This window comes from Schistocerca cancellata, chromosome 1, assembly GCF_023864275.1.
Source record: "Schistocerca cancellata isolate TAMUIC-IGC-003103 chromosome 1, iqSchCanc2.1, whole genome shotgun sequence".
NCBI lineage: Eukaryota > Metazoa > Arthropoda > Insecta > Orthoptera > Acrididae > Schistocerca > Schistocerca cancellata.
Genome location: NC_064626.1, coordinates 870,323,526 through 870,343,022, shown reverse-complemented (window position 1 = coordinate 870,343,022; position 19,497 = coordinate 870,323,526). Strand labels below are relative to the sequence as shown.

Sequence of the window (19,497 nt, the reverse complement as noted above, 5' to 3'; positions counted from 1 at the left end):
TCTGGATGTTTTGGTGCGTAGAAAAGGAGACGGCTCCTTGGGTCACAGTGTGTTCCGGAAGCCTACGCACACAGACTTGTATTTACAAGCTACGAGCTGTCATCATCCCTCACAGCGCAGCGGTGTATTACGGACACTAGTGCATAGGGCTAGAGCCATCTCAGATCAGGACAGCTTATCGGCAGAGCTCAACCATCTCCGCTCTGTATTTGCCCAGAATGGGTACTCCGAGAAGCAGATCCGGAACGCGTTTCGACCAGCACGCTCCAAACCTCAAGAAAGCAGATAACACCACGGGGTTGGTTTTTCTACCGTATGTCGGTGGCGTGTCTTTTAAGGTGGGCAGAATTTTCAAGAAACATCGGATTAAATGTGTTTTCCGGCCTCCAGCAAAAGTGAAATCGATGCTGGGCTCTGTTAAAGACAACCTCGGCCTGAGGAGACCAGGAATATACAAAATCCCGTGCCAGTGTGGGAAATCTTATATTGGCCAGACGTGTCGTACGGTCAAAGACAGATGCGACGAACATAAACGTCACACGAGGTTGGGTCAGCCAGAGAAATCTGCGGTTGCTGAACATTGCCTTGACACGGGACACGGCATGAATTATGAAAAAACTAAGATCCTCTCGCATGCTTCCACATACTGGGACTCCATCATCAAAGAGGCGGTCGAAATACGTATAAGCAGTGACCTATTAAACAGAGACACGGGGTTTCACCTGAGCAAAGCCTGGGAACCAGCCTTGGCGGCACTAAGGAATCGTCAGCCACAGATTAGCAACCGCGCCGAGTCAACGCAGATGGGAAGCCTTAGCGCAGATGCTTAAATCGCGCGCGCGCGAACGGGGTCCGTCGCTCCCGGCCGCATTTTCCCACGCCGCGGCGCGCTTCCGCAGACCGCGACCCGTTTCTTCAGCAGAGGACTCTGGTATTCGACGCTGTCTACGATTGGTCTTCGATGACATTATGCCCCGCTGGCGCCTGCGCTGATCTAGAAAGCCAGCATATAAATTGGCGCGCTTCTCAGCGACGCGACAGTAGCACCTGAAGATGGCGGGCAGTTGTCTCGCTGAAATATTGTGCGGTTTCTACAATATGATCCGGCGTAAATCCCGGGAACCTATCAAGCAGATGCAGCGCCGGGAAAGCCTCAAACAGCAGTATCAGGGAGCACACATTTTCAAATATATTGAAGAAAAGGACAGTTACACCTGTGCATAATAAAGGATCGAAAGAAGAGCTATCAAACTTCAGGCCCATATCACTAATACAGATTTTCAGTAAAATATTTAAAATTGTTTTGTTGACAACTTAACGATTATTTCACAAAGAATAATTTACTAGCAGAAACACAGCAGGGCTTCAGAAAGCAATCACAGTACCATTACGGCAATTACTGTATTTCTCCACAAGGTGCATGATGCCCCGAATGAGGGAATGCAGACCATAAGGATATTTCTAGACCTTACTAAAGCATTTGACTCCGTGAACCATGAGATACTACTAAGCAAACTGGAAACTTACAATATAAATGCCACATCCATACAACTACTGATCACTTATCTAACCAATTGTAAGCAGTGTACAAAGCTGAGTTATGAAATTAATGATCAGATCAAACATTTCCAATCCAGCTACAAAGCAGTAAAACATGGCGTACCTTAGGGCTCCATATTGGGCCCTTTCCTTTTCCTGGTCTACATTAATGATTTAGAGGCACCTCTGTACTGCCAGTTAGTAAGTTACTCAGATAATACCTCACTTTTGTTGTTCTGCAAACAAACTAATGACTTGACACTGGCTGCAACTGATGGCTTAAGTCAAATAACTACTTACTACCATGATCAAGGTCTAAAAGTTAATATTAGCAAATTCTAGCTATTACTATTTAAACTTGGTAATTCATGCCAAACCTATATTGATTATTATCAATTATTATTAAGTGGCATCAAAAAAGTAGACACTGACAAATGTAAATTTTTGGGGTTATGCCTAGACAAAAATCTTAGATGGGTAGACTATTTCAATTTTGTATGCAATAAAATCAGCAGTTTACTGCACTTAATTATCAATCTAAATTTGTCTCTGAACAAACATTAAAACTGCTTATCATGGGACAATATTTGCATATATTAATTATGGAATAGAGGTATGGGGATGTGCTGCTGTTAGACACATGAACAGAATCCTAACACTGCAGAAAAGAGCAATCAGGACCATGTATCGACTAGAATACAGAGATTCATGTAGGGAAAACTTTGTACAACATAAATATCTAACAGTCATTCCTTGTATCTGTACAAATTAATAACATTCTTTGTGGACCATAAAAATAATGAAACCAAGTGCTCTGGTGTGCATACCCATAACACAAGACAAAAAGATTGCTTCTTCAGAAACAGAACTAAACTGAAGACAACAGATCATAGTCCTTGGATTAGTGGCCACATGTGGTTTAACAAACTGCCAAGTGCTATAAGATGCCACAGAGGTAAAGTATTCAAAAGGGAATTAAAATCATTCTTAACTCTCAAATGTTTGTACTCATTGAATGAATACTGATATTAAAATGTAGCTATTCTTAAATGCAGGCCTAACTCTTGTAAATTCAAATACCTATACTATGTAACAACTGTATGTTGCATTATGAAGTACTGCACCATATAGTGCCAAGTGCATCACCCGTAAGAGACTTCTTGTACATCTGAATTGCAAATTCCTACTGTTTGCACAAAAATTGTATAAAAATGCTATGACATTTGCAAAAGTCACCAGTTGGTGACTGTATGCAATAAAAGATAATAAATAAATAAATAAATATAAATAAAATAAATTAACTACTGCAAAATGCTTCATCCACAAGTACAAGTAATGCGTGAGAAAAAGCAATAAATGGAACAGAATATGTTCAATTGTTAAAAACCATTCAAAAGCCAAGATAGCACAAAATATTTTTTATTTAAGACAACTGGTTTCAAAAGTCTTATCTGTATCTTCAGGCCTTAACTTTTTTTAAGTAAAACATTTTCATTTTACACAACCTCATGCACAAGAAGTCAAGTGGATACAACCCAGCACATTAAAGACGTTTGTCATTGCTAAAATATTAAAAATACATAGCACATTGTCCAGAGGGCCATGTCCATATACATATTGCTCACAGATGCTTGTTACACAATACAAGTACTGCACACAATACAAGTACTGCACACAATACAAGTACTGCACACAATACAAGTACTGCACACAATACAAGTACTGCACACAATACAAATACTGCACACAATACAAATACTGCACACAATACAAATACTGCACACAATACAAATACTGCACACAATACAAATACTGCACACAATACAAATACTGCACACAATACAAATACTGCACACAATACAAATACTGCACACAATATCACATCTGTTTACATACACTGGACACATACTAAACAGTGCAAATCCACAATAAATGGCCTATACGCCATTTAAAGTGATTTGCAGTGTTCAGTATGTGTCCTGCATATGTAAATAGATGTGCTACTGTAGGCCATTTAAAGTGGATTTGCACTGTTTAGCATGTGTCCAGCATATGTAAACATATGTGCTATTGTGTACCATATTTGTATCAAGTACAAGCTTCTGTGAGAAATATGTACAAGGACATGGCCTGCTGGGCAACGTGCTGTGTGTTTTTCAATATTTTAGCAATGACAGACTGGTGGTGAGTTTTATCAACTTCACATCTTGTTCATGAGGTCCAGCATAAAGTGAAAATGTTTTAGGCCTACTTAAAAAAAAAAATTAAGTCCTGAAGTTGACAGCTATGACAGTTTAAACCAGTTGTCACGAATAAAAAATATTTTGTGAGATCTTTGCTTTTGTATGATTTTTAACAATTAAAATACATTGCCCTTCAATATTTTCATAATGAGAAAATTAATGACAATGTTAAATGCTGACAGGAATGAAACTGGAAGTCATATGTTCTAGATCTTATTTAAAACTAAGCTCGCACCTTGTTCACTACATAAGAAGATTTTGGAGATTAAAATGTCAGGAATATGAAATGCAGCTAAAAGAATATTTGCAAGCCCTGGAGAGCATACCAGTGTATCTAAGTGTATCAAGTACTTCAGGAAATGTCAATTAATTCAGGTATTAAAGAAACCTGCTTTGAACACTCTTACTATTTTATGGCCTGTATTATACAGAGGCAGCAGCATTTATATTCTGTATGCTGATGGCTATCAGCGATCAATAGTTGATTTAACAGACCTGTTGAGCAGTAGCAGCTTGAAAGGTAAGTCCTCCCATGGGACAGGGGATGTCTGATGAGTACCGAGGGCAGCTGCGCTTTGTGAGGAACTGTCCACCATTGAAGACATCTATGTAATAGACTGGGCTACCACCATCTGGTGCAGTATCAGTTCTGTAAAAATCCAAATTACCAACATCCCAGACCCACAATGCAAGAATGTCAAACCATATTCATATTATTTGGTACTGTGATATCCAAAGTGGAATACAAACAACAGATTCCATCAGGAAAACTCACACTGTAGTGGAGGACTAAGCAGGCACTCTACAACATCTATGTATACACACACTCACATGTACATATTCTAGATCATCCCCCCCCCCCTTCACACACACACACACACACACACACACACACACACACACACACACACACACACACACACAGAGAGAGAGAGAGAGAGAGAGAGAGTTGCTTACAATGTTCCATATAGCTACAGCAGCCTTTTCACTCATTTGAAAACAACAGAACAAGCAATGGCCAATACAAAGCATTCAGTAATGCCTACTGCAACTGCTTGTCGAGTTTTGCAATGCCACAAACAACCTAGTGCCGGCTCAATTAATACTGATATCTAACACAACCAACACTAGCAACACAAAACCTTCACATTAAAGTTACTCCACAATAATCAATGTAATATCACCACTGATGTTAATACGACATTTTAACTAATCACAGAATATAAAACACAATACTGACCCATAATGATCTCTCCATCGCAATAAGAAATGTGCAGGAAAACTAACTGGTTCACACCTCACACCCAGGCGTCTCGCAATACTTTCAAACAGAATACTCAGAGTAATGGGTATGCCACGTCGATACTGCAGTACCTGGTTTGTGAAAAAGCAATAATTATATATTAAGAACTGATAACACACAATTACAATATCGAAGCATTGTGAGTACCATTTATAAGTAATTCAAAGACATGGACACATTACCTGATCCAAGCAAAAAGTATCCTAAAAGTAATAGAACATCACAAATATACCTAAGTTCTGCTTATGGGCTGAATCTGAGCAGCAGTTATATAGTATCAATCACGTGCACTTTTAATAGGAAGATATTTAAGGAACATCCTATTTCAATTTACACATTTTCCATTCCCTTTACACTAAATGCAACTTTGTAGATCTGGACTGCAATAGAAAATCAAAGGATGGCCCCAATAATAAAGGCTTCTAATTTGTATCTGAAAGAAGAGGTATTTTGATTTTCTCTTTTCACTGGTAATGGTACATGCATAATAATACACTTTTGTGCATTATTTTCAGAACTATGCAAAAAAATTACAACACTCTTCTGATTACATAAATAATCCAGGTTCTAGGGTAGGCAGGATACAAAACTAAATGTTAATAGCATCCATACAACAAATTTTTATTTTCTAGAACACCGATTGTGTGAACTGTGTATTACATTTAATTAAATCTTACGTATATTTGAAAGCCACCACATACAATCTGAAAATTAAATTAAAAAAGCTTGTTAAAATTGCAAAACCAGAGAAGGAAAGTTGCTACTCACCATGTAGCGCAAACACACACACACACACACACACACACACACACACACACACACACACAGAGAGTCTCAGAGAGCTGAAACTACACTGCGAGCAGCAGCACCAGTGCATGATGGGAGTGGCGACTGGGTGGGGGTAAGGAGGAGACTGGGGCGGGGAGGGGGAGGAATAGGGGGAGGGCCCTCCGTCTAAACTGCAACACTTCACTGTCTGCCACTCCCACCAGACTATCCCTCCCCCTCCCCACCCCAGCCTCCTCCTTACCCACACCCAGTCGCCACTCCCATCATGCACTGGTGCTGCTGCTAGCAGTGTAGTTTCAGCTCTCTGAGACTGCAGGTGTGTGTGTGTGTGTGTGTGTGTGTGTGTGTGTGTGTGTGTGTACTGCTAACAAAGGCCTTAATGGCTGAAAGCTAAGAGTGTGTGAATCTTTTTATTGCGCCTATCGCGACTCAGCATCTCTGCTAAATGGTGAGTAGCAACTTTCCTTTCTGGTACTGTTACATTCCAGCCTGGATTTTCCATTGTTTAATTTTGCAAAGAGACAGGAAGACTGGTCAGTACTTAACTTTCAGGAGGCACAACTCTCAATATTCCTAATAGAAACACGTAACATGAGAAGCACTATATCTTGCTACTAGAACTATACACTCCTTCCTCAGGGAAGGAGGGGGGACTGGTTGAAGTTCAGAAAGGATTGGACAGGGGAGTGAATTCAGGTCACTCTCCCACTAAGGTGTAAGAGCCCTTCCCTTTTTCCCCCCCACTTCACTCACACAACCCCTCCCCCCCCCTCTATCTCTCCCTCTCTCCCCCCCTCCCCCGCCCTCGCCCCTCTTAAAAAGAGGAATGTATAGCTTCGAAAGTCACTATTATTTTCTACTTAAAAAGTTACAATTATTGCTTTTTACATAAAACATTTCTACCATATTTCTACCGCCAGTTTGTAATTGCACTACTGAATAAGCATGATCAGCCTTGCTACCTCTGTAATTGTGGCAACTATCTGAAATATCACTGTTTGCCTTTTATCTGCATGCATAATAAGCACACAGGTGGCCTACAATTCTACCAATAAACATTAAGCTCTCCATCCTACCAGATCAATGAGGCAGACAAGTATTCTGCCAGTGTTTACACACTGTGTCAACCTAAATTTATGATGATTTACCTAATAGTAGAAGTGATGAGTAATCAACAGACGAGATAAGCTAGCTTTCAGAATATACCCTTTGTCCAGGCAGTGTGTGTGTGTGTGTGTGTGTGTGTGTGTGTGTGTGTGTGTGTGTGTGCACGCGCGTGGGGACAGTGGGTTAGTGGAGATGGAAACCAGAAGTGTTACAGGAGTGGAGGGTGTGTTGCAAGTATCGCTCTCATCTACGTAGTTTAGCAAAGCTGGTGCTGTAGAGAAGAATCCAGGTGACAAAGATGTGAAACAATCACTGAACTCTGGCATGTTATACTCAGCACTGTGCTGTGTCAGTGCACGGTTAACTTTGTCCTTGACCAATTTGGCAGCAGCCATTCATTCTGGTGAAAAGTTGCTTGGTGGTCATGTCCACATAAAATGCTATACAGTAATTGCAACAGAGCTAGTTATGGCACGGCAGCTCCCACAGGTGGTCTTGCTTTTGATGGTATAGGCTATGACTGTGACAGGACTTGAGTGGGATGTGCAGTGTCGGTGAATCTGGTAGGATTTGCATCTGGGTCTTCCACAAGGCTATGATTCCTGTGGTTGGGAGTCGAGAGTGGGAGTGTGACCAAACAAGCTGGGATATTTTTACTTCCCCTCTTGTTTTGCCATCTGTATCCTTAAAATTCTTTTTTTCATTTTGAATTAATTACCCTTAACATACATGAGTATAATCTACATTTTCATAGATGAGAAAGATTGGGTCTTGATGAGAAAGATTGGGCCTAGATGAGAAAGAGTGGGCCTCAGTTCTAAAGAATATAACACCAGGTCTAATTTTGAGCTTGATTTTATGTATGTAATTTATTTTCTAAATTATTTTCACTATTACTAGTTAGTATCTTTCATTACAGAGCGAGATCAGCAATTGTTTCGTAACTTAAATTCTATTGCTGACTTACAAATAAATATAAATTCTGTACTAATTATAAACATTTGGAGGAACAACTAACAGTATTCTTGAAGGATCTATCTGGCTCTATTTGAAAACACGTTAGCGAAGCCAGCCCTTAATTCCAAAGTAATTAACAGTTTTGTCAAAAGTATGGTTTGTGTAACTATATATGTTAATTTCATGATTTAAACAAATAATTCAGCTTAACCCTTTTAGTAGAAGAAACTATAAAAAAGAACCAATTTTTTGATGTATTCAGTTAATTTAATGAATTAAGTTTTAATTGTAATTTCTGTAAATTAAACTTTGAACAATGTATAGTTTCAGAACCTATTACTGTAAGGCTATATAAGGGCCCGATTTCTGGTCCCGAGTCAGTTAGTCCACGGCCGAGTTTCAGACAAGAACCTGTGTTGGCTGGAACAACAACAATGCATCAACTTAACTGTGGAATAAGTTTAACAATTATGCAGTGTGTTAAACCAACGACAGTGTCTGTTCAATATGTACTGTAATATCTGAAAGACTGTGAAATGTGTGGTTAGGTTTTTACTGCTTGTAGGTGTTCAACAGTAATCTATCGTAGCAGTATGTGGATGTTTGCCTGAGAACTATTAATGAGGCTTTTTTAAAGTTAAACAATAGCACACTGGCCATATAACTGTATATTATTGGAGGGGGGGGTTTCGAACAGTGAAAGTAAAGAACCGTGAAATGCAACTGTGCACCTGTCTGCTACATTATTTACAGTAGTCAGTGTCGAAATTACAAACCCCATTTGTCAGCCAATGTAGCAACGCAGTACATCGACATTGAGGACAATCAATTAAGAAATAAAGCAGGTCACTGTCACAATGGGTCAGGACATTGTGTAGGTTGGGTGGATGGTGGAATATCCCTTCAGGAAAGGTGGGAGGATCTTGGGCAGGGTAGCCCTCATTTGGGCATGGCTCCTGAAGTATTTACATTTACATTAAATTTAAGATACATCTTTTACTCCTGACTAAAATGTCCTGTACTAAAATGGGAGGGGGGTAACTTACACAGAGACACTGACAAAGTGCTACACACCAAAGGGTGACAAGTGCAAAACCCTTTTCACAATAATTGTGCTCATTTAACTCCATGAATGTGATTGTAGCACCATAAATAATTGTCATAATAGTTGGCTTTACAGGTGCAACTTGTCTGTTAGAAGAATGAAAATCAAAATTTTTAGCAAATTGGTAATTTGAATGTTCCGAGGAACATTCTCAATAATCCTCATCACACACACTCAAAGGAACACAAGACAGACAGACATCAAAGACGTCGACCAGATGAGAATCTTTCCCTATAGCTGCAGTTCGTCACCTCATAAGCATTTTGGATGTTCTACATCCTATACAATATTCATTTCATCGCACTGAAAAAACCTAGGAGATAACTTCATTTCAGAAACACCAAATTTGGATGAAACTTTTGCTGCAGTTAGGTATAACGATTCATATAAAATCATGGTAAACATCTGAAGTATAATTAAAAATAGATTTATAATTCTTTACTGTGAGAATACAGTACCTCGTTTTTTTGTCATTTCTGACAACACTGTGTGATTTTTTAATGACAAAAAGCATCTACCTACATGATACAGATAAAAATTGGTACTGGCCTTCCCAAGTATTGATTCTAAAAGTTTTTGTTTCGTGTGAGTTATTTACAGACAACCACAGAAAACTATTTCCAGAGAAACCACTTCACAGAGTGGGGACTCATAGGTCTGTACTAGACACTAGACAGGTTCAACAAGCACAGGTTATCAGAATACTTCCTTGTGCATGATTGAACACCACTTCACGAGAGGTGGGAAGGATTTTGTGTAGGATGTCCCTCAGTTTAGGGCCTCATGATAGGTAATCAATGCCCTGACAAAGGATGTGATCCAACTGTTCCAGTCCCAGTGGTATTAGGGTGACGAGATGAGTGCTCCTTTGTAGCTGGTTCTTGGGGGTGGTGGGAGATTTGGGAGTGTGTGAGGATGACTTGGGAAATTGTTTGCGGATTAAGTGTGGGGGATAGTGTCTGTCTATGAAAGCCTTTGAGAGACCCTCAGCATACTGGGCAAGGGAGTTCTTGTCGCTGCAGATATAACATACCTGGATGGCCAGGCTGTATGGGAGGGATCTTTTGGTATTGAATGGATGGCAGCTGTTGAAATGCAGATACTGTTGACGGTTGGTGAATTTAATGTGGGCAGAGGTGTGGATGGAACCATCAGAGATGAAAAAGTCAACATACAGGAATGATGCACACTGATTTGAACAGGATCAGATCACGAAAACAAGGTGTTTGGGATTTTGGAAGGCTAGGAAGGTTTCCTCTACATGACCCATAAAAAGGTTGGCCTACAAGGGTATCATTTGGGTGCCCATGGCTGTGCCACAGATTTGTTTGTATACCTAGCCTTCAAAGTAGTAGTAGTAGTATTCTGTTACAATTAAGTTGTTAAGGTGTACGAGGCATGAGGAACTGGGTTTGTAGCCTCAAAGATGCTGGGAAAGGTAGTGTTCAATAGTTGCAACACAATGGACACAGTGTATGTTCATGTATATGGAAGTGGCATGAGTATGGACACAGGAGGTGAAGGGATGGGGTTGGCTGAGAGTCTGTGAATTAAGTGGTTCTTATACTTGACATGGGAGGCTACATTTCGGGCAACTGGTTGGAAGTATTGGACAATGAGGGCCGAAATGTTTTCAGAATGAGCACAATATCCAGCTACAATAGCAATTCCTAGAGTGTTGGGTTTGCAGATTTTGGGGAGCATGTAGAAAGCATGTATGTGGGGTTGTGTTGTATGAGGAGGGAAATTTTATGTTTTACTTCTGGAATGAGATCACTATGACAGAGTTTATAGGTAGTGGACTCAGACATCTGGCTAAGGTCTTCTGCCAGGTAATCACGGGCATTCATAATGACAGTAGTGGAACCTTTGTCTACAGGTAGAATTATCAGGTCGGTATCTGTTCCGAGGCTGTGTATGGCTGTCCTTTCTTCTTCTGGAAGCTTAAGTGTTCTTAGGAAGGATCCTGAGGAAGGACAGCGAGGCCCAAGTTGGAGATAAGAAATTCCTGGAACATGACCAGGGGGTGGTTACATGGGGGTGAGGGGAGAGGATCACAGCTGGATGATGGTATGAACTAGAAGAGGTAGGGTTCATTGTTGGAATTAGGTTGGCTTTGGATGGAGGGACTAATGGCAGAGAAGCGTTTCCATTGCAGGGGTTAGGAGAAGGGAAGTAGATGTTTGACAAGTCCAAAATGGTTAACCTTGGGTATGAGGCTAAATGTTAGGCCTCTGGATAGGACAAACTTCTGTGGGGCTGAAGATTTTGGTGGAGATGTTAACAACAGTATTCTGGGAATTTTTCAGCTCTGGATTTAGTCAAGTATTGGTAGAAAGTTTTGGGGAAGCAGCAAGTTGAAAACGTCAGTTAGGCAGGTGTTATGAGAGGTTGATGAGGAGGAACACTATGGGTAGGATAGGGACTGGATAATGGTGCCTCAAGGAAGCAGTAGGATGTCAGCAGGCTGAATAACTTATGGAGGTGGTATCTAGAATGCTCTTCCAGGTGCTGAAGAACACGGGACTCAATTTCAGAGATGGGATGTATGTAGTAGGGATTACAGAGCAGCAGTATCTTACAGAGGGAGCAGAAAAATTCCTGGGATTCCTGGGTCATGGATGTGTTTTCGCAGAACCAGGTTTGCGAGGGACAGGGTTGGCAGAAACTGGAAAGGTGAAGGTCATTGTGAAAGGAAGGGTGGAATCCAGCTAGGCCATTGGGGATTCATGCTTTAAGAAGATTTAAAGAACAAGATTTATGATTATTTTAGCTAGGAGAAGGAATACTCTTCTGAACTGGTGCAGAAACATAGAAAAGGGATCCACTGAGGCAGGGATGGCATTGGAGAAACAGGAAATGATTTAGCAAATGGGCAAATGAAGGTGTAGCAGTTGTGAGGGAAGACGAAATAACAAAACGACAAGTAAAAATACATACAGATACATAAAAGACACAAATTCGTAAAAAACGTAGTAAAAGTGGCAGAACAGATGAAGTATGGGAATATGTGCAGGGTGGGATAAGTGAGGAGAAAGAGAAGGGGTGGGGGAAATTGGTTAAGGCAACATTCACAAATTGGTGTGTCATAGGTAGGAGAGGAAAATAACAGACAACAACAGAGAAAGACGAGGGAAGAAATGTGATCAACAGGAATAATTATGACCATCAGCTGGCAGAGATACTGCCCTGACCATCCACATTGTCACACAGTGGTGTGTTGAGTGTAGACGAGACTGTTGGTACAGTGTTGCTTGGAAATCAGAGCAGTTCCAGTTTGTAAAGCAATTTAAATACACAGGAAGGACGATAATGAACAGACAGTGAGTAATAACAAAATAAACATCACTGGGTTGTGGGATGGAAGGAAAGCTGTTAGGCAAAAATCAAACAATGTAATACTGTCACATATTGAGCATCATGCACCATGACCACTCTCTCCAGCCAGAAATGAACTGTGTAACTGAAGCAGCAGGAAGAGTCCAGTGGGTGTATTGGCAGAGAATGGTGTACAATGGGAGTGAGGAGACATGAACTGGGAGGGGTTGATAGGAAAAAGGGTGTGGAAACTGTTGGATGGAAGGTGTGGTGACAGTAAATACTCTTATGTTGACACCACGATAATTCTGGAAGAGGAGAATGTGTTGTAAGGATAACTCCAATCTGCACAGATCAGAAAAGTTGGTAGTGGAGATGAAGACCCACATGGGCCAGGTTGTGAAGCAGCCATTGAAATCAAGGATTTGATGTTCAGCTGTATGTCATATATGCTAATAACCTACTATGATCTCCATGCCCGTGACTCAAATTCCAATTAAACTTCCATAATTAGCACATTGCAACTTTATGTCTGAAATTCTGATAACATTCTTGGGATTAATTCACATCATGTTAATGACGTACACTCTTTTTACTCTTAATCCGCAACTGAGCACTCCAAAAGATGGCCTCCTACTGCAGGTATACTATGCACACAACTAAGTAAATACTCACCACTGCAGGTACAATATGCCACCATCTAAAGCTGGCTTGGCTATGAATTTGGCTTATGAGTCATGCCCTGAAATGAGTGTCATAGCACTCAGCCTTGCTACACACTTTCCCCACCATCATATCATGCTGTCTGAACCTGAGGGGGCTTGAGCAGAGGGAGGGGGGGGGGGGGGGAGGACCATTTAAATGCCAATGCAGTCGCACTGCATACAACTTGGTGTTATATTTCACATGCTCCAACAACATAGGTCACAAACAAAAAAGATCTTCAGTATTATTTTCAGTGCACTGAAAGCATAACATAATTTTTATCTGGTACAAACTGTCAGCATATGGGCAGCCACAGGCGATTTCTCTCAGGTTGTCATGTATGATTAATATGGTTTCATAATTGATAAAAGGTCTTTCCACACAAATATGTTGCTCAAAATATTGTAGCACATTTGCAACCTCATTATGGAGAACTGGAAACTCATCATCATCATCATCATCATCATCTAAGACTGATTATGCCTTTCAGCGTTCAGTCTGGAGCATAGCCCCCCTTATACAGTTCCTCCATGATCCCCTATTCAGTGCTAACATTGGTGCCTCTTCTGATGTTAAACCTATTACTTCAAAATCATTCTTAACCGAATCCAGGTACCTTCTCCTCGGTCTGCCCCGACTCCTCCTACCCTCTACTGCTGACTCCATGAGTCTCTTGGGTAACCTTGCTTCTCCCATGCGTGTAACATGACCCCACCATCTAAGCCTGTTCGCCATGACTGCTACATCTATGGAGTTCATTCCCAGTTTTTCTTTGATTTCCTCATTGTGGACACCCTCCTGCCATTGTTCCCATCTACTAGTACCTGCAATCATCCTAGCTACTTTCATATCCGTAACCTCAACCTTGTTGATAAGGTAACCTGAATCCACCCAGCTTTCGCTCCCATACAACAAGGTTGGTCGAAAGATTGAACGGTGCACAGATAACTTAGTCTTGGTACTGACTTCCTTCTTGCAGAAGAGAGTTGATCGTAGCTGAGTGCTCACTGCATTAGCTTTGCTACACCTCGCTTCCAGTTCTTTCACTATGTTGCCATCCTGTGAGAATATGCATCCTAAGTACTTGAAACCGTCCACCTGTTCTAACTTTGTTCCTCCTATTTGGCACTCAATCCGTTTATATTTCTTTCCCACTGACATTACTTTCGTTTTGGAGATGCTAATCTTCATACCATAGTCCTTACATTTCTGATCTAGCTCTGAAATATTACTTTGCAAACTTTCAATCGAATCTGCCATCACAACTAAGTCATCCGCATATGCAAGACTGCTTATTTTGTGTTCACATATCTTAATCTCACCCAGCCAGTCTATTGTTTTCAACATATGATCCATAAATAATATGAACAACAGTGGAGACAGGTTGCAGCCTTGTCTTACCCCTGAAACTACTCTGAACCATGAACTCAATTTACTGTCAACTCTAACTGCTGCCTGACTATCCATGTAAAGACCTTTAATTGCTTGCAAAAGTTTGCCTCCTATTCCATAATCTTGTAGAACAGACAATAACTTCCTCCTAGGAACCCAGTCATATGCCTTTTCTAGATCTATAAAGCATAGATACAATTCCCTGTTCCACTTATAACATTTCTCCATTATTTGCCGTAAGCTAAAGATCTGGTCCTGACAACCTCTAAGAGGCCTAAACCCATACTGATTTTCATCCAATTGGTCCTCAACTAATACTCGCACTTTCCTTTCAACAATACCTGAGAAGATTTTACCCACAACGCTGATTGAAGAGATACCTCTGTAGTTGTTACAATCTTTTCTGTTTCCATGTTTAAAGATTGGTGTGGTTACTGCTTTTGTCCAGTCTGATGGAACCTGTCCCAACTCCAAGGCCATTTCAATTATCCTGCGTAGCCATTTAAGACCTGACATTCCACTGTATTTGATGAGTTCCGACTTAATTTCATCCACCCCAGCCGCTTTATTGCACTGCAATCTATTGACCATTTTTTCCACTTCCTCAAATGTGATCCTATTTCCATCATCATTCCTATCCCATTCTACCTCGAAATCTGAAACATTACTGATCACATTTTCAGCTACATTGAGCTACTCTTCAAAATATTCCCTCCATCTGCCCAAGGCATCCACAGGATTCACCGCAGTTTTCCTGACCTGTCCAAAATACTTGTTATTTCCTTCTTACCTCCCTTTTGAAGACTGCTAATTACACTCCAGAATGGTTTTCCAGCAGCTTGACCCATAGTCTCCAACCTGTTTCCAAAGTCTTCCCACGATTTCTTCTTGGATGCTGCAATTATCTGTTTGGCTTTGTTTCTTTCTTCAACATAACTTTCTCTGTCTACTTGGGTTCTGGTATGTAGCCATTTTTGATACGCCTTCTTTTTCCTTTTACAGGCTGCCTTGACTGTATCATTCCACCAAGCTGTTTGCTTCATCCTACTTTTACACACTACTGTTCCAAGACATTCTTTAGCCACTTCTAGTACTGTGTCCCTGTACCTTGTCCATTCCTTTTCCAATGACTGTAATTGACTACATTCAACTAACTGGTACCTTTCTGAGATCGCTGTTATGTACTTGTGCCCGATTTCCTTATCCTGAAGTTTCTCCACTCTTATCCTCCTACATATGGACCTGACCTCCTGCACTTTCAGCCTCACAATCTCAATTTCACTGCAGATTAAATAATGATCAGTGTCATCAAAGAATCCCCTGAATACACGTGTGTCCCTCACAGCCTTCCTGAATTCCTGATCTGTTATTATATAGTCAATGACAGATCTGGTTCCCCTGCCTTCCCAAGTATACCGGTGAATGTTCTTATGTTTAAAAATGGAGTTTGTGATTACTAAGCCCATACTGGCACAGAAAACCAAGAGTTGTTTCCCGTTCCTGTTGGCCTACATATCCTCTCCAAATTTACCCATAACCTTTTCATACCCTTCTGTTCGATTTCCAATCCTGGCGTTAAAATCACCCATGAGCAGAACACTGTCCTTGTCCTTTACTCTAACAACTACATCACTGAGTGCCTCATAAAAACTATCCATCTTATCTTGATCTGTCCCTTCACAATGCGAATATACTGACACAATCCTAATCTTCTTGCTAGACACTGTCAAATCTATCCACATCAGTCGTTCGTTTACATACCTTATTGCAACTACGCTGGGTTCCATTTCTTTCCTGATGTAAAGCCCTACACCCCATTGTGCTATTCCTGTTTTGACTCCTGACAGGTAGACCTTGTATTCTCCCACTTCCTCTTCTTTCTCACCCCTCACCCGAATGTCACTAATAGCTAAAACGTCCAGCCCCATCTTACTTGCAGCCTCTGCCAGCTCTACCTTCTTCCCAGAGTAGCCCCCACTGATATTAATAGCTCCCCATCTCATTACCATTTGTTTGCCAAGTCGTATCTTAGGAGTCCCTGGTTTGTCAGTTAGAGGTGGGACTCCGTCACCTCCAAAGGTCCGAGGCATTTTGCTCTGGTTGTTGCCAGCATCATACCTAAAGTACCAGGGAAGCAGGTTGCTAGCCTTACTTGCCCTGAGTCCCATTGGGTTTTACCCCTGGATTTGGTAGTCTTTGCCGTATGAGCACAAAGGTGACCACGACTCAGAATATAAACTGTACCTGAGAAAAGCAATGTGGACAGTTTTAATGCAAAAGGATTTGTCATTAAAATAGGAATTACTTAGCAAGTCAATCAGTTATATCTGCAATCCACAGGGACACCTTCAAGTGGAACAGCAAACAGTCTCAAAAAAAAACACAAAACAAACTTGAAAACAGCCATCAGAATGGCAGCGACCCCAAAATTTTCACGAAACTATTCTTTTAATTCTTTCAAGGCCACAATGAAGCCTTTAAACATCACATTTTCACCTCATGACAGTTAAGTTAAGTGAACTGGAATGCATTTTCCAGTATGTGTGTGCTCTATAATGGAATTGTCTCTTTAAATTTGTTGTAATCAAATCAGTAAGAAAATTTTCACCTTGCAATGTCTTACTATAGACAGTGTGCAATCAATTCCAATTTAAATGTGACATTTCCAATCCATTCTAATAATTCTACTTTTCATTCCTGCACTCTTTTCTTAGTTCATACATTCAATAACATCGAATTTTAAATCTAAAAGTAATTTGAGGCATGCCCTTTCACTTGATCAATGTACTTTTCAGTAATATATAAAATCTCCATATTCCACTCCACTGAAAATGGCTACAACTGACAGTATAACAATGGGTGTGATTATGAAAACTTTACTATTCATATCACTAATTTCATCAAGTGCTGCATGCCTGCAAATTTAGCACAAAGTGCTTTTTGGTGTACAGAACAATGAATCCTTTTTGTCAAACACTGTTTTCATTGTCAGCTAATTCTTTAAACTCTTTCTACTTGGTATTGTAACATTGTTTCATAACAACTCTGCAATACCTGTCACCTATGCAGTTGCATTATATACGCTGAGAATTTTCATCCCTTTATTTCGTAATTCAAATAAATTTTTAAAACCTTATGATGACAGATCACTAGACTGCCTCTTTTAGTGCAAATAGTAATCAGACCTGTTAACATGCTTCATACCACGAACAAACAATGGAAAATCCAGGATGGAGTGTAACAATATTAGGAAAAGGAAAGTTGCTGCTCACCATATAGTGGAGATGCTGAGTCACAGACAGGCACAACAAAAAGACTGTCACAAATAAATAAAGCTTTCGGCCATTAAGGCCTTCATCAACAATAGATGTAGACAACACAACAAAACACAACACAAAGTAGTGGAAAAGGAGAGAAGTAAAAAGACTGGGTGTGGTGGTGGAATGAAGGTTGTGTAGTGCTGGAATAGGAACAGGGAAGAGGCTAGATAGGTGAGGACAGTGACTAATGAAGGTCGAGGCCAAGAGGGTTAGGGAACGTAGAATGTATTGCAGGTGCAGGGAGAGTTCCCAACTGCACAATTCAGAAACGCTGGTGTTGGTGGGAAGGATCCATATGGTACAGGCTGTGAAGCAATCATTGAAATGAAGTATATCATGTTTAGCAGTGTGTTCAGCTACAGGGTGAGCCACTTGGTTTCTTTGCCACAGTTTGTCGGTGGCCATTTGTACAGATAGACAGCTTGTTGGTTGTCATGCCCACATAGAATGCAGCACAGTGGTTGCAGCTTACCTTGTAGATGACATGACTGGTTTCACAAGTAGCCCTCCCTTTGATGGGATGGGTGCTGTTTGTGACCGGCCTATAATAGGTGGTGATGGGAGGATGTATGGCACATGTCTTCTATCTGGTCCATTACAGGCATATGAGCCATGAGGTAAGGGGTTGTGTAAGGACGGTGTAGGTTTGGTGGACAACGAATACCACTGTGGGCGGGGTGGGGAGGATAGTGGACAGAAAATCTCATTTTCGGGCATGACGAAAGGTAAACAAGGAGCAAGTGAATTATATTCTCTGACAGGGTATCTACTACCTTTCGCCGTGCCCAGAAATGATAACCCTCTCACAGTGGTATTTCTCAGTCCACCAAACCTTCACAATATACTCGTCCATTCTTACACAACCCCTGCTCCCAACCCCTTACCTCATGGCTCATACCCCTGTAATAGACCTAGATGCAAGACCTGTCTCATGCATTCTCCCACCACCACCACCTACTCCAGACCAGTCACAATCACCACCTATCCCATCAAAAGCAGGGCTAACCTGTGAAGCCAGTCATGTGATCGAGAAGCTAAGCTGCAACCACTGTGCTGTATTCGATGTGGACATGACAACCAACAAGCTGTCTGTCCGCATGAATGGCCACCCACAAACTGTGGCCACGAAACAAGTGCAGCACCCAGTTGCTGAACATGCTGCCTAACATGACATCCTTCATTTCCATGAGTGCTTCACAGTGTGCCATATAGATCCTTCCCACCTACACCAGCTTTTCTGAATAGCACAGGTGGGAACTCTTCCTGCAATGCATTCTATGTTCCCGTAACCCTCCTGGCCTCAACCTTCATTAGTCACTGTCCTCACCCATCCAGCCCCTTCCCTGTTCCCATTCCAGCACTACACTGCCATCATTCCACCATCACACTCAGTCTTTTTACTTCACTCCTTTGCCACTACTTCCCCCTCTCCCCCAACCCCACCTCTCCCCTGCCCTTCGTCTAACATGCAGCCCTTCACTGTCTGCCCATCCCACCTCCCACATACTATCCCTCCCCTCTCCTCACCTGCCTCCTCCTTATCCCCATCCAGTCACCACTCCCATCATGCACTGGTGCTGCCACTCACAGTGTGGTTTCAATTGCCTGAGACTGTTTGTGTGTGTGTGGGAGGGGGGCGGGGGCACGCGACACTCTTTATTGTGCTTATCTGCGACTCAGCATCTCCGCTATGGTGCATAGGAACTTTCCTTTTCATCA

The 19,497-nt window shown here is 41.3% G+C and overlaps 1 protein-coding gene across 2 annotated transcripts in view; it reads right to left on the bottom strand.

Moving 5' to 3' along the window:
- Positions 1-19,497, bottom strand: part of LOC126189981 (F-box only protein 21-like) — a 104,507-nt gene that overhangs the window by 73,617 nt on the left and 11,393 nt on the right. For both annotated transcript variants that reach the window (XM_049930983.1, XM_049930984.1), the window contains exons 5-6: positions 5,023-5,156; positions 4,278-4,431 (exon numbers count right to left, since the gene is read on the bottom strand). In XM_049930983.1, coding sequence (XP_049786940.1) covers positions 4,278-4,431; positions 5,023-5,156 — 288 coding nt within the window. The remainder of the gene's footprint in view (positions 1-4,277; positions 4,432-5,022; positions 5,157-19,497) is intronic.